We start from the raw sequence: 24791 nt of genomic DNA on the forward strand, positions 1-24791 counted from the left end.
GACTGTACATGCCTGCACATGCAATGGAGCAATAAGCATTACATTTTCCAAAATGAGTACAATTGTTTATTTTTCCTCTAATTGTACTGCTGCAAAATCTCACAGTTGGTCAAGAAATGTAGATACTCCTTTGATTTTTATCATTTATTTTGGCCATCAGTGCCTTTATTAAAGAAATAGATTTTTGAATGTGGAAAAAACAGATTGGATGAAATGCTTACATCTTCCCCATGTCGGAATGGAAACTAGAAGTAGGGGTTGAATGTGGCTTCTTTGAGTAACACTTGAGTGCAGATTATAAAAAGCACAGAGTAATGTCAATCTTCCAGATAACCTTGGCGAGAACACTCAAAAAATCAGTAATTATAGGATTCGACAAGTGGGTTTAACCGACCACTTCAATTCCGTTTTGCTGTCCCCTATGTGATTACAATGTAGGTCAGCTGGTCCCAGTGTTCCAGGTGTCATTTGCGCTACGAAGGAGTACAGGTTGTTTCCAAGGTGCGAGCCAGTGGGACCCACTGTGGGTCTCAAACCCACAGTGGGCAGCTGGCATGATGAATTGTGCTATGTGGTACTACAAACTCCTCGAACCTAAAGTAGAATAGTAGAAGCTCTATTGCATTTGGGATTTGGAGTAGTCATGGGGCTGTTAATCATGTCATTTATTGATGAAGTTATCTCTTTAGCTGTGTAATTTCCTCACAATGACCTTACCATGATAGTTATGCTAAAGACAATGATAACGATACATTCAATTTACATAAAATGGTCAAAGTAAGGACATCTCAAAGCAGCACCAGTGCTTCTTTTAATATCATTGAAGGTTCGAATGATGAAATGTAATGTGAGTGTTCACAGTTATCACCAAAATCTGCAGTTTCCCGATACAGAGTTTTAGTATGGATATTAGTTTACGGCATGCAATGTAACTGTTTGTTTGAGTCTCACTGCTCTCATAGATGTTGTTTCCATTTCAAAAAACATGCTCTAAATATTTGCGTCACAGTCTGCTTACTCCTTACCAGCTGCACTTCAGTACTTTTCCACAAACCTTTATTTAATGAAGAGGTTACCAAGACCAGCATTTTTCAAGTCGTTTTTTGTCTAAGATCAATGCTTTTTAAGCCATAAAGATGCAGCAGGGAGCTCTTCTCTTCTCCAGTGAATGGTTTTGCAATTATTTGCTGCAATTAGGGCTAGACAAATTAGGGTCTGACAAAGCTGGTACAACTGAGAAGAAACCAATAGTGTCTGTCTGGGCCCCTGTCTTTGGCTCTTAGTTATCTTAGATGATATTCTGCTGCATACTTACTTTATGGGTGCAATAACATGTCAAGTAAACCCTGTGTATACAGCTTTGTAAGGAGAAAAAGGTGGGACTACATTCAGGGGCGGATCTACCGGGGTGGCATGGGGTGGCAACTGCCACCCTAAACAATAGCCTTGCCACCCCAGCTGCCACCCCAGTTGGCATCTTTGTTTTGAAAGAAAAGTTGTGGCTCATCGGACATTTATGAGAGAAAGTCTCTAATGTCCGAGTGCAAGTGAATGCAGCACAAGATGCACGTCATGTAACCCCTCCCCCGGTCCTGGCGTGGAAATATGATTGGTGGCGAATTCACTTGAACGTGGGGACGGCGCAAAACGAGAAGCCTTTCGGACCCAAGCACTGAAGGAATGAGGTAGTTGCGGTCTACAATGACAGAGAAGAGAATGTCAAGTTTGGCTGTACTCAGCATTGAATCAAAACGCACTACAGCTGTTGATCTTAATAAGTTTGTGAGGCGTTTTGCTGAACAAAATAGTAATCGCCGCATTCAGCTGTAATAGACATGCCAACTTGATGCTCTGCTCACGGATGACTCGATGAGAATAACAAACTGTTAAGATGATGACCTTGTATGCGTGTATATATTTTTTTCTTTGAGGGGGTCTGCCCCCAAAAAACAGTTTTAAGTCCTGAGAAAGTAAAATAAGACGGTGTGTAAAACTACACTGCCCAGCCAACAGAAAGTAACCACTTTGATTGAACTAGGCCAGTAGGTAAGGACCTTCCACTAGATCATAACTGCAGCGATGTTTTAGCTGAATACACGTTTAACCCTAACTGATGCAGTTAGTCACTTCTTTAATGTTTGTTCTTTCTGATGTAAAGTCAAGGTTGTAACTGTATATCAATAATGATATAATTACTTGTTTTTCAAATTTGAAGGAGGGTGAGCAAGCATCTTGATGAACATTCATCATTAACTCCTCCAAAAAATATAGTTTATTCAATAATAAATGAATATGTGAATCATAACAGTTCTTCACTATATCTGTAAAGCGTCTTTGAGCACCTGTAAAAACACTAACAAATTAAATCTATTATTATTATTATTATTATTTATTAACAGTGATTGACAGCTGATAGGAATAATATGATTGTTAATAGTATCATATTCATTCAGACAAACATCGATGAGACAGTTAATTAATGTACTTATTGCAGCAGTCTGCATAGATTTGGTACCCCTGCTGGTCTAAGAGTGAAACAAACTCATTCAGTTAAAATTCATTAAATTAAGTCTGCCACCTTATATGTAAGGCTTTACTGATGTGTCACAATAATATCACCTATGTGATTGAGTTAAAATATTAATATTGTGGCTTTCCAAGTTAACATTGATTGTAGGGGTGTAACGGTTCACAAACATTTCGGTTCGGTACGTACCTCAGTTTTTAGGTCACGGTTCGGTTCGGTACGTTTTCGGTACAGCAGAAAAAATTATCACAAAACATTAAATATTTTTTTTTAAATTATTATTAAACTGTGACTAATGTATTCAAATAAATACAAAATATAGTAAAATAAACATTAAGGTGCAGCATTTCGATGAACTGAAATAATCTGTATTTGAACTGTACTAGTACCTAAGCAGCCAGCTTGACATTAGGACTTGCTTGTCATTGTATTTTCATGTTGTTTAAAGAAAGATAAACTTGTCCACATTGCTTTCTGAAATGGCAGATCAATCAATCAATCAATGTTTATTTATATAGCCCAATATCACAAATGTTACATTTGTCTCAGTGGACTTTACAGTTTGTACAAAATATCAGTATGACAATACGACACCCTCTGTCCTTAGACCCTCACATCGTACAAGGAAAAACTTCCGAAGAAAACCCACAGTTTAAAGGGAAAAATGGGAGAAACCTCAGGGAGAGCAACAGAGGAGGGATCCCTCTCCCAGGACGGACAGACGTGCAATAGATGCCGTGTGTAAATTGAAAAGATAATACATTTGCAACATAGGTAGTCCAAATGTTTGGAAATGCATGTGTGTATAATAGGAAGATGAATCCACGAGGATATCCATCCAGGACCTATGATCCAGGACCACAGCCACGACTCAAGATCCAGGGCTCGCGATCCAGGACAGAGGAGCGCAGGATCATCCATGACTCCGGATCCCGGCGTATATAGACACCAAAAAGAAAGACATTTGGGGAAGCTGGGTTAATTGGAACATGAGAGTACACAGGTATAGACAGAGAGAAGGAAGAAGTAAGATCTGCTGGCACTAACAATGTCTCCTGCTGTGGAGAACACCCTCTCTAGGGACAGAGGTAGCAGATACAGCCAGGTAGCGCTTTGCTAACATGGCAACATAAGGATATTTGGCGTTTGTAATAGCTTTGGCTCGGTCTGAACTCTTTGCGAGTGGTGGAGGCTTAAATGCTAGTGGGAGTTGGGTTTGCACTTCAGTCTTTTTTCTTTTGGTACCAGTGATATTCACATTCGGGTGATGCCTTTTCAAATGAGTGTGATGTATTGCCAGCCGCGTAACCAATGTTAGTTGAACAATGCCGACAAACAGCTTTGGTTCGGTCCACCTGTCTTTGTCCGTCATCCTTGTACGTAACTGCGAAACCAAAATGTTCCCAAACCGGAGACTTCAATGATGCTGGAGGATTTTCAACTCAACTTTATCTGCGTTCGCCATTTCGACAGTTCCTCAAATTACTGACTACATTTGAACGCATCCCTGTGACCAGCTCTCATAGTATGCCTCTCGTCCAATGAAATGACTTGGTCGCTCTATGATATAGATTACTTCCAGAAAGTTGTTCATGATCTCAATTTTTTACGTTTAACGCTATATTCGTTCGGTACACACGTGTACCGAACCGAAGGGCCCGTACCGAATAATTTCAGTACAGGTACGTGTACCGTTACACCCCTAATTGATTGATATGATTGCGATTTAAATCAGCATATACTTCTGTCAGGGGATGCCACCCCTCAAAATCTCCTGCCACCCTCTTGCCACCCCATGAATATTTGTCTAGATCCGCCCATGACTACATTACGTCAGAAAGTCAAGTCCCTCAGAGAATTTGACCAACTTCTTGCATCGACTTTGACTTGAATTGTGTGACTTATCGTTCAAAACTAAGTAAACAGGCCAGTTTTTAGGTCACGCTCAAGGACTGCCTTAATAACCAGTTAAACCCCACAGGGGGCAAAACGCAACATCTTGCAAGAAACAGCGTCTGAGGGCTTCTTAACATTTAATAAACTATGAATGTGTCATATCCACTTAACGGGAAGAAACTCAGCTCTATCAGACAATATGAACCATTTTTAGCTAAACTAAATAAAAGGGTAATAAGAAAGGCTCTGAATTAGCCCTGAGCGGAAAAAAAACACACTTAGCACAGAACTCGCGTTAAAATACCCTTATTACTTATCGTATCTGCACAAACAAGATATCGATTAGCAAGCTGAGATTCCACAGATTCCAAACATATAAGTATCACTTAGCGATCAGATATCGCGGCAAAATGAAAACAAACAACAACAACATAATTAGTTTTACAGGACCAAATCGGAAAATAAGTCTTACCGCTGTGTTCTGATCAAAAGTTGTGTTCAATGGCTTTAAAACGATAGAAACACTGCTGAAGGTTAATCCATAGGTTAATCCAATGTGTCTGTCACTTTGAAATGATTACTGATAATCCATCATTCAATTTTTATGTCAATAACGGAGATTTCATATTAGCTGCTAAAATAGCTAGTAGACGTGTATGACAACTTCCGGTACCGGGGCATTCTGGCTACGCATCACTCAGTCACCAATGGGTCATGTTTAGATGGATTTTAGGAACTTCCCCTCGATTCTATTGGCTCTAACGGTTAAAAAGAGGTGTCAATCATCAAAATCAACCGAGGGGGGCCAGAGATATGGAAAATGCACCCAAATGACGAAGTGTTTTTTTTTGCTAAATCTCTCTAAAAAGGTAAAAAGTCACTTGTTTTGCATCAATCTTGATACAGGGTACTTATTATATGTTATAGTTTGAATTCTTAAAGCATTTAGTCTACTAACCCATCATTCGAGGGTGGTTTTCACTATAAGTAATGTTTTCTTTTTTGGACGGACACTATAATTTACATTTTTTTACTATGTTCAATCTGAATTTACGTTCAAATAAAAAAAATCAATATTGATTCTGACTTTTCTACATCCAACTCACAGGTTTATCATTGCTTTGAGAAAAAAGATTATTAATTTACCCCTTTTAGAAGTGAAGATATAGTCATTTGTTCTGGGAATGTCATATTCGAGCCTGAGACCTGAAAAACAGGCTCTGGGCACAACTGGTTTTAATAAATGTTTTCATCTGGGGAATTTTATGATCTCAACAGGCAGTGGCCGAGTAAAATGCATCTTTTAAATGGTGCCATAAAACACAAACGGTGAGACTTGAGCGACCGATCCAATATTAAGGTGTCACAGCTGTTATGGTGGACGTACACGGTAGAATCATCTATTTGCAAATGACGTAAAGAAGTCTGCAAGACATGAAAGTAAAAGAGACCAAAACATATAGAAAGCAGTCACAATGCCAGCTTTATTTATTCCATCCTCTTTTATACACCCCACGCTGCCACTTATCATCACCAATCCACCATTCTCTCAAAAGAGGATTCCAGCAGACATAAATATGCTAAATCGAATCCAAATTGCCCGAAATGTTGAAAACAAAAGCATAACAACACACCGCTGGACGAGGGATTTTATCTTAAGATATATCTGCTGACCGGGACGATTCTCACACAATGTTGCATCAATATTCATTTGACATTTTGATCCTTTGTCTGGCTGGATAAAAGGTATAGGGGTGGATAGGGGTCAGTAGTGAATTCATTCAGGCAAAAGCCCACACCTATTATGGCAGAAAAAAGGGATGACTGTGGTAGTCAGATAAAAGGAATCCAAGGTCAGGAAACACATCTGCTGCCATAGGGATGCAGCAGGTTCCCCACGTAAGCCCATTGTGCTTCCTCCAACAATTCAAGAAGTAGGGGAGGCGCGAGTACGGGGCTATTCATCTGAACAACAGCACTACGTTTACCTCCACATCAATTTATCCTGATTAATGTACCCACAGAGATATTTCCACAATGTCAGGATTCATCATTTTTCCTGCAAAAGCATGTTTCGTCCTTAATACTTTTGTGATTGTGCTTGGTGGGGCACTTGGAATAAGATGGTATTATTCTACATTTGTCTTATGATTAACACCCTGCTGAAGGGTTTCTAATGAGCGCCATTTATTTACATTATGCACAATTAAGGACAAAGTTGACCGGTCTCTTATCTAATTGGCCCTTGGACAAGTAATAATAGCTCCAAACAGAAAACACATTCATACAACTTGGCCGAGCCGGGGGAGATGGCGCGGTGATGTAGGACCGATTGGTGGTTGACACTGAAGATAAAGGACTAAAGTGTAGTTTGGTGTGTGTGCTGGCAGAGAATAATTTACTCAGGAGGCAAAAAGCACAGGTCCAGTCGTCCCCTGGGGGCCTTTGCCCTCATCTTTCTGTTCACCGGCTCCTTAATGCGTCTCCGAATGCTTTTGAAGAGACAAATGACCCATGTCTGCTGCCTCCAGTCTATTCAACGTCTTGTCGCCTACTTGCTTATCCAAGTGTATCACGTTGGATTTATCCTGACAGATCTCTTTTGAAGTGGGTCAAGATAACTGATGAGTTGAGGCTTTAGTTTAGGACAATTCATCACAATTACATCGGGACTGTGGCGGAGAGAGAAAGCGGAGCATTAGCCGCTAATAGCATCCACAGGCAGGGAGGGGTCTGATTAGCTGCTGTAATACGTATTTAACTAAAAGGATTGTATTGATGCTTGGTACAGAGCAAATTGGCAGAAGATTGTTTATCGTCTGGCATTGGGCCGGGTTATTTTGTGTTATTAATGATGCTGAACATTGTGCATCCAGAAGGTTTTTACACCCCTTTACTTTTGTCATGTGTTTGGACATAATGTCACATTCATAAGGTTTTTAACTCACCAGGAACGTGACCGATAAAGGACAAGGAAAAGGTAATTGTCACTTGTGATTTTAATATGTCTTGGGATTTTATTGTGAATTTAGTAATGTCCACACACCTTCACTTTCTCATTTTTGTAAAATAATATGGCTGCCTTTAAGGTTTTTACACATCGGGAATCTGACTAATACATTTTTATAGTGAAAGTCAAGAACTGAAGAAGAGGATCTAGTATGCACTGCCTTTGTCAAGGTTATAGTTAAGGGAGGTGTTATCAAAGTTGATGTAACGATGTGTGATGTTTTTCAAGGCTTTGATGTAAAAATCATTTAGGATAATCTTTCCTTTAACCGTACGCAGTTGATTCGTCTTATACAGTAAAGCATGTCGTTAACTTAATACGACCTATAATCACGTTTGAATGTTTTCGCCCCCTAGTGCTCCCGTTGAATGCAAATGTTACAGAGGGTCGTTTATTCACAAATAACCCTCTCTGTAAAATCCTAAATTGTAGGATAGTGTGGCCATTAAAACGCTTTTTGATTAGGTTTCTAGCGAGAAGTGTATATTGTACTTTTAGAATCCACGTCCAGTCGATATGTAGGATCTATAGTTTGATAGATGATTTGAGGTATGCGGCAGCCTCCATGTAAAGTTACGGGTTGAAAACAGTATTTCCGGTCTCGACGTTTTCATAATTAAACCAATGATCAAATGATTTAACACTAACAGTGATATCTGCAGTACTCATCAACTAAAAAACATCAGTTTATCCTTGTTAATTATACGACATTTATTGGTTTAAATTGTGTACAATGCTTTTGTGTTTTTCCCATAGGTTTTTCTCTTTCGATTCTGAGAGACACCTTTCTTTTTTCAGAGGTTTTGATAGGCTAAAACATCGATTGTTTTAGCCGCAATGCATTTCGGGATATGGTATTTTTGCGATATGAAATCGGAAAAATATTTTTTTTAAATAAAATAATACTTTATTCCGAGTGTGCTTGCTTTTCTCTTTGGAAGTCATCATATTACGGCATTGTAATACACGGTTCGGCTGCATTAAATATTACATATCTGCCGTAGATATTTATTTATAGAGCCCTGATGAGAAGACTTCTGGACGAACAGTAAGAAATGCCGCCAAAACGGAATACGTGACGTGGATCATAGATATATTAGCAATTAAACAACATCTTCCATTTCTTTGCACACAATACGTCTCCTTGCAGTATCAACACTAATTCGGCTGACTTTTATATTTGATCCAATTGGTAGATAGGTTATATTCACACCATAATGGTGCACAGCTAGAAAGGGATTTTTTAGTAGTAGTTTTTAAAGATATTATTTACTACCTTTCCAACTCCTCATGCAGTTGACTGTTACAGGTCTATACAGGTTCATGGTACAATGCATAAGCTTCAAATCGAGAGACTGAAACTGTATTTTCCTTTACCGTTCTGTTTTAATTTCACAATAAAGTTAATAGTCATATTATGTGTGATATAATTATGTTTTATTAACTACACCACTGGTTTTTTAACCCGCACCGCCTAGTGGTTAAAGCACGTTATTGAATGTTGTTGTTGAATAAGTTTTATTTGATGAAAACATTTAAATATTAAGAGTAGCCTACATACAAAATTGGGGGAAAGTAGAAGGCATGATAGAAATATAGAATAGAAAATATCAAGAAGATACTGAAGTGATCTCTACAATAAAACTGTTTAGTGCAGGACGTCCAAAGATATTAACAGGAGGATGTGCAACACAGACCAAATAATAAGGCTTTATTTAAACATTAAAGAATACTTTAAGTTAAGGTCTTCTTTTGAATAAGAAAAAAACGTGGGGGTTATCCACAGATAAATATGAAGTCTGACAAAGTACTTAACGTCCAATATATTGCATAGTTTATTTTGGCACTTGACAATCACCTTCCCTGAATTTGACTCAGGTGTAACTAAAGTCTGATTTAAGGGTTGTTTGTATTTCACATCATTAATCAGAATCTGCAAAGTAACTCAAATAAATGTAGTGGAGTAAAAATACTAGGTTAACCTCTGAATTGTAGTCGAGTAGAACAAAGTAGTACATGCTGCTGTAACAAAAACATTTCCCAACTTGGGATCAATAAAGTATATCTTATCTTATCTTAAGATGATCGATGGCTACTGCCATATTTGCAAAATGTGTCTCTGAACCTTGACAAGTGCATGTTTCAGGCTTATCAATGAACAACAGGCGGGGTCACAAACATAAGACCAGCTGTTAAATAAAGCTCTTCTGGCCTTAGGTGTCATGTGGGTATATTAATTCACCCATTTATTAAATATATGTTTTAAATTTGATAACACTACTGTGTTTCGTATCCCCTAAACCTCCAGGGTGTACACAGTTTAACACTGGCAACTTCTAATTGTGGGAAATACGAAAACGTCTTATATAGAGACGTGCCATATAATGTTGCGAAACACACAATAGCCAGCATGTGTAGTTCTGGGGGGTGGACCCGTCCAATTCCAGTTTTGGAAAGTCTGCCGTGGTTCCATTCCATTTAATAGAGCTGTTTGACCCTCAGCCTAACCTTGTCGCACTGCCACTCCAACATCCAATCACAGGGTTTGATGACTAATCACGGGGTTTGTAAAGCAAGGCGGATGTTGTAGTCCCAAACGATAGCTCAGGATTCTGGGTAGTGTAGTGTCTTCGGAAACTGTAGTGTCTAAACTCCGAAAAAACTATTTGTTTCTCTGAATCGAAGGTTAAAAACACAAAAGCATTGTACACAATTTAAACCAATCAATAGTGTTTAATTAACAAGGATAAAGTGATGTTTTTTAGTGGATGAGTAATGCAGATATCACTGTGTAATCATTTGACAGTGAGGGGAATATATCCAGTTTTATTATGAAAACTTCGAGACCGGAAAAACTGTTTTCACCCACGCTAACTTTACATGGAAGCTAAATACACGTTATCCTGGCGAGACCTCAAATCATCTTCGTAATATCTATCAAACTATAGATCCTACACATCCACAGGACGTGGATTCTAAGAGTACAATATACACTTGTCGCCAGAAATTGAATCAAAAAGCATTTTAATGGCCAAACTATTCTACAATTTAGGATTTTCCAGAGAGCGTTATTTGTGAATAAACGTCTCTCCGGAGCGTTTGCAACGAACGGGGCGGGAGCATGTTGTTTCTTACACGACCACTAGAGCACCTCTAGTGGTCGTGTAAGAAACAACATACACTTTAAAACGTGTCTCTGGGTCGTAATAAGGGCATGAACAATTGGCCTATATGGTCGTTTTTTGTAGGAGAACAGAATGGACAAAAGATATTTTACATTGGGAAACTGGGGGAACTGGTCTAGCTAAACGTACATTTTTCCTCTGCATATTTCCATAAGTACGAGAATATTATTTTCATTTCTGACAAAACCGCTCTGACTATTATTGTTTCCATATCTGTGCATCTCCAATGATCATAATCTATTGTTCAGTGTTGGCCTATTTTGCGAAATGTTGGCCATCAACCTGAACAGTTACCACAATTGAACTTGCTGAATGGCAAAACAGTAATGTGATGTAATGCAGTATTGTCCAGTCTTTTTAGAACTTTGCCTATGAACCGCGTAGCTTGGGAATATTTTCCCTAACTCTGCTATTTTCCTTGTGGCAAACCAATTGAATTGCTGGTCCCATTTAAAGGATTTAGCTAGTGCCATTTTCCCCTTTAATATCAGCGATTACCCTGAAGAGACCACTACTAACAATGAATTTATCATTTTAACAAGTATTGTCGGTAGTGATGTGATCTGAAATAGCCTGTGTCTCAGTGTGTGCCATGAAACCCCCAATTTCACACTCCAAAAATAATCTTTTAAATGAGTCTTTTTGACATTAAAAAGGTGTGGAAAAGTGAAGAACACCTCTGGTTTTCTCTATTAAATGCATTACAGCAGATGCCAGTCTCATATTCAACCATGACAACATTATATTATAGGAATGCATAAATAATTTCAAGTTGTTTGAATGACAAGACCCAATTTATAAAACATTTTTTGTATGAAAGGTAAACATTCAATTATTTTCTTATGTTTTGTCCACTTTCTCTCCGTGAGTGTTGTATAGATCAAGTTATTAATGTAGACATTTTTATGTATTTATGTTCACTGTATAGAAAAGTTACTTTTCAGATCCCAAAGACAGAGGCAGAACAAGGCTGAGTAACAACATATTCGATTAATGAAGGCACAGAGATACCCAGTCAGTCAGTCCTTTGAAATCAGAGGATCATTTGTGTTGCCCATAAAAGTAACTTCACACAATGTCGAGGTTATTTCAGTGTTTTAGTAAACAGAACAGCAAGACTGCAAGTCATTTATTTTCAGTCAAAGTGAGGCACTGAAACTTTGCTCTGATGAGCACCACTTTTAGAGAACAGCAGTAATGCAACTATCTTTTATTTACACTCTTTTTTACTTTTAATTTATTTGATTTGATTAAAGAGGACATATTATGCTCATGTTCAGGTTCATATTAGTATTTGATCCTCTACTGCAACATGTCTCCATGCTTTAATGTTCAAAAAGCTCTTTATTGTTCTCATACTGCCTGTGCTGCAGCACCTCTTTTCACCCTCTGTCTGAAACCAGAGCCCAATCTGCTCTGATTGGTAAGCTGGCTGTCTCTGTTGTGATTGGTCAACCACCTAGAGTTGTGTCGAAAATGTCCCGCCCCTCATAATATCACGTTCAATGTGTTGGAGCGCAAGTGATACATAGTGATGTCACTATGTTCCGGAGGTAAACAAAGGAGTCCAATCATGGCGTTTCAGGAAGGGAAAACCCCAAAAAGTATAATAGGGTCGATTTAATAAATAATTTCGAACAATTATAAATAATTGTCTCAATAATTGTCATGTTTACAATAAATGAGGAAGTTTGTAGCAAATGTCATTCAAGTTCCAGTAAGGTTTTAAAAAGTTATAGGGAATGCAAATGATCTGTTTGCCTTGAGTTGTTGAAGTGAAGGTTATGCATCATCACTTTCTATGTACACGGTGAACAAAGCCTGTGAATACACTTTTGATGCCCAGAACCCCACATAAGAGCATTATTGATTCATAATGTAAATTACCCACTTGCATTCCATGTTTTTTTTCTGGTAAGAACTAATCTAAACCCAAGGATGGATTCAATCATTTTCTACCCAGCATGTTTTGCAATCTGCCTGAGACTACTCAGGACAGGAGGGCTGTTTCTCTTTTACGGGACAGAAGAAAAATGGCAGAATTTTTTTTTTCATTTGATTAAAGACAATCTTAATAAGAGGAGTCAGATCACAGTTTGATCCTGAAATGTATTAAACATCAAACACTTACTGCTGTCACTCTTACAATGTGATATGACAGATTTAAGATTTGTTCTTAAACTTTGCATAAGCATAAGGAAAATAAATTACATTCCCAGCATCCCTAATCTCATTTTATCTCTGACCTTTTGTTGTATTGACAACCTTCAGTAATGAAGGGGACATAGCATCACCAGCCAATTGCCTTTAAGCAAAGAAAAGGTTGTGGTTGATTTCAGTGTGTGTTTTTAATTTAAACGGGTTGAAAGAAGCAACTGTCAATAGAAATCTGTCTAGCTCAAATGCTCATGAAGAAGTCATATGATGAGAGCCTGAATGCAGTTCCCCTCATCTCTACTGAGCTTTTTTAGTGTCTTTCAGCTCATTGTTTTGGATATTTTCTGTTATTCATATGGTCCTGCTGTTGTTACGGTTTGTTTATTTATTTATTCATTATTATCGGCTTCAGCACAGACTCTTTATTTGGAATGGATCAAAGAGATGAGCCAAATGTAGCCTCTCAACAATGTGGTTTTTTGGGAGCATAGTCGCTATAGAGAAAATCAAACTCTCATGTTTCAACATTAGCCATCCAAAGGAGTTCGTAAATAGCCAACTGTTTGGAACACTTGCAATATCGACAAAAAGGCAATAACATATTGATGTTTTGTTCACATCATGGTTAAATGAGGCATAGCCTACAGCTGTACCATCGATATAACTGTTGTTGATATATAAATAATTAAGCGCTTTGAGCACCAGGAAAAGCGCTTTATAAATGTAATGTATTATTATTATTATTATTAAACAACCAGCAAGCTAATGCTAACTCCTAGAAGTATGCAATCACCATGCTTCTATCTTCATGGCACCATCTCGCTGCGTGTCTCTTGTCTTTGTCAAGAACCACAATGAAAGTAAGTGCTGATCCTTAGGTTTTCATCTTTGTACATTTTCTTTAATTAAAATGTCAAAAAACTAAAAACTCTCTGTAGCCTTGCACTTGAAAGGGATGGTAGGCCTATATAATATATTTAGTTTTGAGTTTTATAGAAACAAGCTATATTTTTGTGCTTTCTTATCCCTAGATTTGTGGTTTTATTGTGTGTGAAGATGCAATGTTTTGTCATATCTTGGTTATCTAATGTGCTTCAAAATGTCTAACCTTCTATTTTCCAGGCAAGGTTGTCAATTATTTAGCACGGGGATTATCTCTCCTTGGTGAATGTGTTGCCAAATGTAATTAGGGACTTTGGGACAGTTGAAACTGCGCATATCTACCAGCCATGAGCGATTTAGTGAAGACTGCTGGTCCAGCTGTTTACAAGGTGACCTCTTGTCACCTCTGAAGAGTGTCAACGGTTATTTGCAACATGCCTCTGGACAAAGGCGTCCCCTGTGGGCCTGTCTCCTGTGCACACACTCCAGCTGAATGTCAGGCCCCAACATAGCTACTTCCAATTAACAGCATCGACTCTTTTAGATGTAACTTAGACAGTGGGAGACACTATAGAGCCCTTTTATCTTACATTGATATCTCATTAGGACCTTGGTAAACGTTGAGAACTGTAGTAATTAATCTTAATGTCCTATTTTGCAAACTATAGTGTCTCTCAACGGAGAAAGCAGAGAAAATAGGAACTAATTTGCTGGTTTTAGGTCCACTGTCACATTGTCTGTTACAGTCTGTGCTGAGTGTGTGCTCGAAAGCCTTCAGAACATACCATTCCATTTTCCATGGAGTCGAATCAACACCTCCCTGACAGTCTCAAGAAAAACTCAACGTTATTAACTTCACAAACTTAGGATTTTTTGCAGGGATGTTGCAATTGATTGCACCATATTGCAAAGTGTTCCTTTTATTGTGTCCACCCCTGAGACGTTCCTGTCTGTCGTTATAGATTCTGTTATATTGAAATTAAAACTGGTCCAGACAAGCAGAGGGTGACCAATTGCCCCATTAAGAGGGCACAAACTGAATACCTTTACACACCTGTGAAAAGACCACCAAAAACTACCTTACCTATCAGTTTGAACTTATTTCCATTGTTAGAGTGGCTGATGACATTTGGCTCAGTGGGAAAACATTGCCAAGTCAATAAAGGATGATTTAAGGGAAAGGAAGCCATACAATACTGTCTTAATTGCCATAAGGCTGTTCTGTAACTTGCATTATGGTGATTTACTGTGGGTATTCTCCCTACTTATTGGTCATGAAGCTGTGAATGAGGATACACTACCTGGCGTCATGCAGGCTTATCTCGGTCTTATTTGGAACAGTTAAACCCAGTGTTCAAGATTCACTCATTAGGAGAAGTTGTGGAATACATTTGGGGAAAAAAATCCTGTAAAGTGACCCCGGTGATGTTACCCTGCTGAAGGACCCTTAATAATAATAATAATAATAATAGCTTGGATTTATATAGAGCCTTTCATGAGACCCAAGGTCGCTTAACAAAGAAGAACAGGGCAAAACAAACATAACAAAAGAAAAGGCAGTCAGACAACCAGTCAGACAGACAAAACAACAAATAGATTAGGGGCCAAAGGCCTTAGTAAACAGATGGGTCTTGAGGGCCCTTTTGAAGGCGTCAAGTGTGGGGATGTTGCGGATCTCCGCAGGGAGAGCGTTCCAGAGGGTGGGGGCTGCCACACTGAAGGCTCTGTCCCCGAAGGTTCGCAGGTTGGTGCGGGGGGTGGTAAGCAGGCCAGAGTCTGAAGACCGCAGGTTCCGGGGTGGGGCATGTGGGTGAAGGATGTCCGATAGGTACTGGGGGGCATGGGCATGGAGGGACTTGTAGGTAAGGAGGAGGACTTTATAAGTTATGCAGGACTTGACTGGCAACCAGTGTAGGTGGATGAGGGTGGGAGTGATGTGCTGCCACAGCTTTGTGTGCGTGAGTACCCTAGCGGCACAGTTTTGAACATACTGGAGTCTGTCCAGGGTTTTGTTGGGAACCCCAAACAGGACACCATTGCAGTAGCCAAGCGGGAGGTGACAAACCCTTGATCGTGATGCATGGGTGCTGTTCTGTGGCTGAATGTGACTCCCTATGCAGTAAGGGTGAAAAAAGAACAGTGAGAAATTGAATAAATAACTTTTCAATGCAATTATATTAGTCTACATTTAAATGTCAATCAGTTATGCTTGAGAAAGAGGTTGTGATGCTTCTCATACCTTTTGGGCTTGTATTAACATCGGTAGCAATTTGCATTTCTTATCATAGATGCAGATGTAGATGCCTTGATAACATTCTAGACTGAAAATAGAAATATAGTTTTTCACTGTAGCTTTGTAGGTTTGTGGCAATATCATAAAATTAAAATAAAATAACTTGGGAAGCTCCTAGAAATACATCTCCTCAAGCTTCAAGTAATGTGTTTGTTCCAGCCGGTGATCTGACCAATCAGGAGCCACTGGCAGCAGGTGTGACTGACGTAACAATAAGAGGCAACCATCAGATCAAGCCATGGCTCCTAAAGAGACTATGGAGATCATACATAAGAACTGAAAAGGTATTTCTTAATTGAAGTAAGAGCTGAGAAAAGCATTGAACTAGCTTTGACAAAAGTCCAATCAACTGCCAATTATTTTTTTGAAAATGGCTGCCCTTTTTGTAATAGATTGGTGCAGGTAAAAGTATTGCTGTAGGCCAGGGGTGTCCAACCTTTTTTGAACCGAGAGCTACTTTTAAAGTTGCCAGTCTGCCGAGATCTACCAGTCCAAATAGAGAGGCATAGCCATTACTGACAGCCTGCTACCACACTTCTACTTGTATAAAACGGACCTTTGTACGATGAATACTTCATAAAATACTGCAGATCCTTTATCTGACCTCTTTCTAATCTACACACATACAAGTATTTAACTGAAGTTACACAACAGTGTTGTTGATACAGAGTTGGAGTTTATTCACACGTCACATACTACAGTGGGTAATGTTTTCAAGAAACATTGAACAGTGCTGCCACATATGACCCAGGGAAAAAAGAAAATACTCTTAACCCTTTCTTTGCCATTATATAAAAATAGTGTTGCTACAAAAGTATAAATGAGGCTTACTAATAAGACAACTCAGATCTGAAGCTACACAGGAATCTGCTGCCAAAGTGCAATAAAAAAGACAAAATTAATAGAATCAAACCTTTTTTTGTTGCATTTTAGTAGAGTATAAAAATAAATGCCTTTAATAGGATGCAAGCAACACTAGTTTCTTAACCTCAATTGATAATAGACTATAATCAATTTAAGTTTGCATTCTTATACCATTTTGTAGAATAATTATAATGAATAAGTTCAAACAAACTAAAACTCACAGCTGATTAATAAAGGTATCTAACTTGAGTTGTTATTATATCAAAAACCTGTTGAAATGCTACTGTTATTTTTACTGTCCCCCAAAAGCGCGTCGGCAGCCTCCAGGAATGCTTCTTTCACAATTTCGCCATCTTTGAAAGACTTCATGTGTTTCGCAAGAACGTGACTGACACGTTAAGATGCTATGGTAGCAGCCTTGCTCTTGTTGTTGGGCCTGGTGAAAATGGACTGCTGTGCTGCATTTAGCCGTCCTTTCAGGCCCCTCCCCTTTTGGAGCGTAGGGCAGAATTAGGAGGGAATTCCGTCTCGTAGCGTTTGTGCACCGTTTTGAAATGCCGCTCCTAAATTACCCTTCTTCGATAAAGCCACGCTCGCATTGCAGATGAGACAGATGGACTTTGAATTGGAATAGATACACAAATAATAATCCTCCCACTCGGAGTGAAAATTATATATTTTGGGCTTATTTTGCTTCTGCCGTAATTGCGGTCTTGTGTGTGTGCGGACTGTCACTCCTGTTGACACGGACAACGTCAGCAGCTAACTAGTGCCCACTGCCCAGCAGCCACGCCCCGACACATGGGGTCACGCCGGCCAATCACAAAGCTTTGATGCGTTCAAGTGCATTATTCTGGCACAGGAAAATTATGTTATAGGACATTAACGATAAAACAGAATATTGTTGTTCTATTTTTAGACACATCTCGCGATCGACTGGAAATCTCCCCGCGATCGACCGGGAGTTCGAATAATAACAAAAAAGCAATAGGATTTTTCCATCGGATTTTGAAAATATTGCAGGAAATAAGCTCTGTGGCAAACACGTTAATGATCATTTCCTGTTTTGTTCAGCAGGATAATCTCTACAAATAAGCACGACTATGTGATTTTTTAAGCGTAAATTCAATCGGCAGAAGTCAAAAGCTAACGTAATGCTATAACAAACAAAATGTGTGTTGCATGACTTCACCAGCGCTTAGCTAAAGGCAGCACATTTTTGGCGGGATGATGTTTAGTTTCTCATTTAGCCACTTGATAGCAACCGCCATTTTTATGACATGTTAAAACTTAGACATTCACCAGTGGAGTGTTTACTGACCTATTTTATATTGTAAAACGAAACATGAAAATGACCTTATTTGGGGAGTCTAACTAAAAATTCATTTAAAAAAAAAAAAACCTATTGACTTGATATGAGGGAGCCCAGAAGTGCTAAAACCCTAACGGAGCGTCCACACTACAGCTTAAAAAAAAGCTTGGAGCTGGGCGTGTCTGAAGCTTGGGGATTTTATTCGAGCAACGCGACCAACAACCAATCACATGAATCTCCCGCCCCCGACATACAAAGCAAAAAACCCCGGGGATTTTATGCGAGCAATATATATATATATATATATAAACTCCCCAAACAGGCGAAAACCTACCAGTTTCACCCACTGTCTCTGCCACCTCCCTCCATGACTGGTTCTTCCGGTTTGTATCCCGGTAGGTGAAGAGGGTCTGGTCATACAAAACCGGGTGATGTGCTACGGCGATAATTAGTTTCTCCTCCATCTTTTTTTGAAATATAGAAATCAACGGCGGGATATCTCTCCCAGCTTAGACGCGGTTTGATTGGCTAGCGCTTGAGCTGTCAGATTTTCAGAAACGGGATTTGATTGGCTGGCGCTGGCTACTCCGGCGTCTCCGGCGGAGACGGACCGCTATGCTACCCACAATTCAGTTCGGCGAAAAGCGAGGCAACGTGACGTCACCCCATTCAAAGTGAATGGGCAGTCGCGTTGGAAACTGTTTTTGAAGCTGTCGACGCTGTAGTGTGGACGCAGCGTAACTCCTTTCTGGGTTTAGGACTCATTCCTGTACCTTATAACATAAGTTATATTACAAATAAATAACTAGCTTTGACAAAAGTTGAATTGACAGATGGTTAATCCGAAAAACTAAAAGTATTTAAAAGAGTTGCGCTCTTCCAGTTTCGAATGATGGATACTTATATAGTTGTGTGTAACAAACCATCTGACGTATGAGGTTATATGACAAAAACAACACAAACATCAGCTCCTAGATATACACTGCACCATAATAAGCTTCCTAACTACATGTTATGTCACAAGATTCTCTTGTAAGCAGGATACACACGCTAAACAGAGGCCGTTTCTCAATGTCGAGTACACCTGCTGCAGAGCCACTATTTCAAGTATACTACGTCATAGAGTGGCGCCGAATGTTGGGCATTTAACATGCATTTAAACAGTCCTTCGGCGCCACTCGATATACTTGAAATAGTGGCTCTGCAGCAGGTGTACTCGACATTGAGAAACAGCCAGAGATTCAAGGTGAGCGAAGACAACATTCAGAAAATCATTGTGAAAACAGCCTTCTGGTGTCAATCAAACTCTGCACATACATCATTCTAGGAAGTGAAGGTCAAACATTACAGTGAAGTAACACACATTTGTGATCTGGCGGGGGACTTAGGCTGTTTAAATGTAAATATTTTTGGAGTAGAGCATTTGCTCACAAGCTCCCTTTTTTAAATACCGCATTTTTGGAAGGCAGAATACGTGAAGGTCTTTTTATAATCCCTCAATTTATTATCTGTTTCCTTACTGAGGACCTTTACTGGCTGGGTTAATGTTCAGCTGACCTGAGTTTAGCATCTAATAACCGGAGTTCTGTTGTTGTTGTTGTTGTTATGTCAACAGATGCCATTGGATTCTCCTTTTGTTTAGATTGGTTTCTGATTAACAGACTCCTTGGGTTAAAATGCACCAAATAAAAACCCAAAGATGATTAAACTTGCCTTTTACTGGCAAGAAGACGGACCAATTCTTAAGGTTTGACTGTCTGAAATGTTAAAGGTGGAAATGTTGAAGAAAAACATAGATAAGTGTTTAATTGAAGTTTAAAAAAACTATCTGTGCTGTTCATTCATTAGACAAGGGATGCTAGCGCTCTGCTGCTTATTACATATAATAAGCTTTTGTAGCTTTTGTAAAAAATGAATGAGACACAAATCCAACAGAATTCTCAATAAGTAAAACCAGTCAAGGGAAAACACACAAACTTTATTCTCTTCATTTTACAAAACATTTCAGTATCAACCTCAATAAATAATAAATCCAATACAGACTTTCAAAAAGCAAAATGATCAAACTTAAACATGATCAGACACATTTCCTCAAACAGCAACTTATGGTGCTAGCCTTTCATTTTGTTGCTGCTCTAGCACAGTAACAACAATGTGTAAATGTATGAGTTAAAAGGCAAAATCAACACAACAAGAGGGTGTTCTATTTACACAACAGAGTGTAAATCACACACCGTAACGATAAGCACATGAGCGATGCATGATTATGACAGATATGACAATCAAAAAGGCAACTGAGATGTTTGCAAATGGCTCATACTGTAAAGCAGCATGACTGCATCATGGCTGGCACACAACCACCTTCAACCAACAGACACAACTATCAATGTGGAATTGTATTAAGATAATAATCTGCTTTGATGACGCAGAGTTTTTTATATTAAAAATGAAAAACCAGTGGATGAAAGTAACTAAGTACATTTACATAGTATTTCCATGTTATGCTACTTTATACTTCTACTGCACTACAGAAGCAAATATTGTACTTTTGTACTCTTAATTAAGTAACATCCTTGACTTAACAGGTATTTCTACACTGTGGTATTATTACAAAATCGTTATTGTCAGCCTTCATTTAGCTTTTCCTCACATCTGAAACACGTCCAGATGCAGCCAGATGAGCGCTGATGTACATATTTACATTCATCATGTAAATGTCAAGCAATGTGTGGATGTAATATGTTAATGTGGTAATGTGAAGCAGCTATTTCTCAACAACAAAAACATTTTAGTGACTCCCGTAAAATCAACCAAAAAGCCATGTACCTGTAATGACTAAATAATATTCCCAGAACATTATTTATCATTGGAGTAATGCATTTCCAGGCGTTGAGAGTAACATGTATAATTTTATTAAGATAACGTGGATTTAAAATAATAGCTACCTGCAAAGTAGCACACAGTCATCAGATGAATAATATATTAGGCTATTTGTGGAAGTCTCCTGTGTGTTGTAGACTACATATCTTTTATTTATTTATCGTTGACAGTTGCAGATACTAATAAGGCCATCCAGTTGTATTTTTTGCAGGACATACAGAAAGATTTTGGTTTATATTCGATGATATCTGAAATATTGATGTTATATAAAACTGTATGTATGTTGGGTGATACATTTTAATAAGTCATCCAAACTTTTTGTTAAATAGCCATTTTAATGTTTGTTACTTTATGCATCATTCTGAAATATAATCTAGTATAATCATTTAGACTGATTACAAAATAAATGTCAACCCTTGTTCCTCACAAAAAATGCTGTTTTCAGAGGACAACAATGTCAGTGAGTCAAACAATTGCCAGATTGCAAAATGTATCATAATTTTAAAATAACTTCTACTCCTGTCTTCATCAAAACTTCCTCATTTTCATATATTTTATTAGAACGTTAACTCCTTGAAATGCCAGATTGTTTAAATCATTTCCCTTTTATTTTTAAAATGTTGTTTAAATGGGTTCTGACTACACGCTTTGTTGTGGACTGATAATATGCGATAAGCGGAAAATGTCCCTAGTGAGGCACAAGGGTTAATTAATGGTGCAGAGACTCTATCTGCAAAACTAGTTCATTGTGGATACATACGTACAAATATATGTCTCTAGTGAATTATACATGCTGACCAGAAACATATTACATTTTCCGTAACTGGAAAGGCTTGTTGCCTAGCAAACTGTGCCTTAAATGAGTTACATGTGAGGACACCAGACTCCACCATTTTCTATATGGCCCATACCTCTATATTTGTTATGACATGGCAGCATGAATAACATGAAAGTTATATTATGTTTGAAGAGTATAGGCGAATAAAGTGGTGTTTATTTGTAGCATGCATTTGGATTTCACCCTTCACTTTAGTCATTTCCATTTTTCCGCAACAGTCTTTTTTCGCATGAAACTTGGATATTCGCGCATTACGGGGGTTGTTTACTTACTGGTCTGTATCTATTCCAAATTGGAGTCAAAGTCACACTTTCAGATCAAAAGACCGTTTCTGTCCCTCCATTCCCTTTTAGCATTTGGTCTTCCTTTCCGCAGTTTTGAGTTTGAAATAAATTGGAAATGTAGTAGGTGTTGTGTGTCATGCAGAACAATTTAAATGTAACAACACTACACAATTAAAAGCAGGCAAATGTCTATGTTCACATGCTAAAGCACCCATTCCATCCATCATAAAATAGGAGAATGCGGGCTGAAGGAAAGAAAACCTTGGTTTGGATTGTCATACCAATGTACAGGTTTGCTTTGCATTGACTGGTGTCTGCAGTGCAAGAAAGAAAAAGTTGAAATATGAGGTAAAACAAAGCGGCGCAGTGCGTGAGATGCCATGAAAGATACTAGAGTGTCAAAGAAGTTAAGCAACCTTTCAGAAAACAACAGGGACAGGTGTGAGGAATCCTAGGAACAGTGCGGATACATGTGTTGACAGTAAATACTAGAAATCATTGTTAAAGTCACTTAATAAATCAGGACAGTCAAACACAGAGAAATAAATACATATCAGGTGCAATGCCATTTGCTCAAAGGTCATGTGATGCACTGAGGGAAGATGGGTAGAAATTACAGTGTGCCCATTCCAGTGACTTCAGACGTCAGCCTAGAACAGTTTGGGGGAAGGAGGGGGAGGGGAGGGAGGGGAGGCAGACAGAGAGAATAAAACAGCTGTGAAAGAAGAACTTTCCCTTGGAAGTGAAAGTACAGCTGCAATGGCTGGTTCTGTGCTCCAGTGTTTGCTGACACTGCAGGTTGTGGTTTTCTCTGCATATTTGATACCATATTTATATAATACCCTTCAACCTTCACTTCAAAAAATATGGTATTTAACCATGCAGTTCTATCCCCCTGATGAAGCCATGCAGTGAGGAGAAAATAATGGTGTATGAAATGTGTATAAATTGCTGTATTCCCTGACAGAGGCATCACATCACTCTTCTCTCAACAGCATTGCTCGAGTGGCAGTCATGTGTTTTGTCTTTTTTTACTTTTATTTATTTTACATTTTTTATTCATTTTACTATTTCAGACAATGACACAATAGGACTAAATAGGCACATGTATCCAATAGAACAATGAAAAACAGAAAGACAATATTATTATTGGAATAAGGCATGCTAATTAAACACTTAAAGAAATAATTAGACATTTTGAAATGTGCTTTTTTTTTTCTTACAGCAAAATGAGAAGGTTAATACCACCCTTATGTTAACGTTGCAGCCAGGAGGTGGTTAGCATAGCATTGCATAGCATAGCATGTCACAAAAAAAGGCATGACTTCCTGGAGCCTTTATCTCAATGTGAGGGTGCCACCATGTTAATGAGTGAGCTTTATAGGTGCGGGTAAGCAAAATGATTGTCGCCTTTAGACAGAGCCAAGCAAATGGATGCGTTCAATTTGTAATTGTATATTGACATTTCCCATTTTCTACTCGAAGAAAATTAAGCCGAAAACCCCCTGAAGTAGCATTTCAATAAGAAATGTTGGGAGTATCTCATCACCCATCAAATTCCAAGATGGCTGTTAAGCAAAAGATATCTTAATTTACAGTTTATTAGTATATCTGTATATCTATACACACAATACCGTACACATTTTATTTGTGGACCTGTTGCTTAAGTGTAAGCACAAAATACAGCATGTCTAGAACTGGCTTGGAACTGTTTCTGTTGAAACGCAGTAAACCTTGGGTGAGGCGTAATTCACAACTCCAATTTCCGACTTTCAAATATAAAATGAACCCACCATAAGCTTCTGACTAGCTAGCTAAGCTAACCTTCTCCTGGATATGGCTACATATTTAACGGACAGAGATGAAAGTTGGTATCAACCGTATTATCTGACCCCGAGCAATTATAAGAACAGAATTTGACAAAAATATCAAACTATTCTAAACGATACCCTGGCTCCATCGTTTAAAAACTAATCCCAGTGTTATCAATTTGACTAAAGTTAACTCCATTGGCTAATGCTAAGTGTTGTGCAAGGGAGTCTAAAGGGGAAGTTCAATGGGATAACACACAGAGGTTAATTGTGAAACAGCGGTTTTGATGTTAGCTTTTGCAAACAGAAGCAGATTTGGGGTGACTTCAGGATGTAGTCATGGATGAGGGGTCATTCCACATGGCAGCCACGTCCCTGAACCTGCCATTGGAATTGTGGGAAAGCAATTGCTATTAGTTTTTCAGCGGACTGTCATCAAAGACTGAAAGTCCTGTTTGTTGAGTTTGTGGCTGCTCTGACGTTGATAACATTTGACTTTGAGGTGCAGATATATCCTGGGGACATCAGTGAGGGTTGGTTTTTCTCAGAGCTGATAATGTATTACTGGTTTCAGCAGGGAGAACAGGACACAGAGGGGTACAGAGTCTAGCAGAGATATTAAAATAAAAAAATAGGTTTCTCAGAATTGTACTGTTCACAATCCAGAACCTGCCCTAGGTCTCGGCTTGGGGCTCAACACATTTCGTCTTTGAGTTGCTTTTAATTGAATAACATCATTTGATTATTGACTGACTGAACACAGTTTACTTATCTGCAGATTCTGTTCAAAGACACAGCTTACTTGTCTCAGTATTTGGCATTGCTCCCAGGAGCAACTTACTTGCAAAGAGG

At 38.6% G+C, this 24791-nt stretch overlaps 1 protein-coding gene across 5 annotated transcripts in view; it reads right to left on the bottom strand.

The window, feature by feature from the left end:
* Positions 1-20083: 20083 nt before the first annotated feature.
* The window catches only part of LOC117549503 (poly(rC)-binding protein 3-like), a 123315-nt gene continuing 118607 nt past the window's right edge, over positions 20084-24791 (bottom strand). For 3 of the 5 annotated variants that reach the window (XM_034221488.1, XM_034221487.1, XM_034221486.1), the window contains one exon: positions 20084-24320. In XM_034221488.1, coding sequence (XP_034077379.1) covers positions 24266-24320 — 55 coding nt within the window. In that variant the 3' untranslated portion in view covers positions 20084-24265. The remainder of the gene's footprint in view (positions 24321-24791) is intronic. The other 2 variants (XM_034221490.1, XM_034221489.1) reach the window with 1 other exon arrangement.

Source organism: Gymnodraco acuticeps, unplaced genomic scaffold (assembly GCF_902827175.1).
Source record: "Gymnodraco acuticeps unplaced genomic scaffold, fGymAcu1.1, whole genome shotgun sequence".
Taxonomy (NCBI): Eukaryota; Metazoa; Chordata; class Actinopteri; order Perciformes; family Bathydraconidae; genus Gymnodraco; species Gymnodraco acuticeps.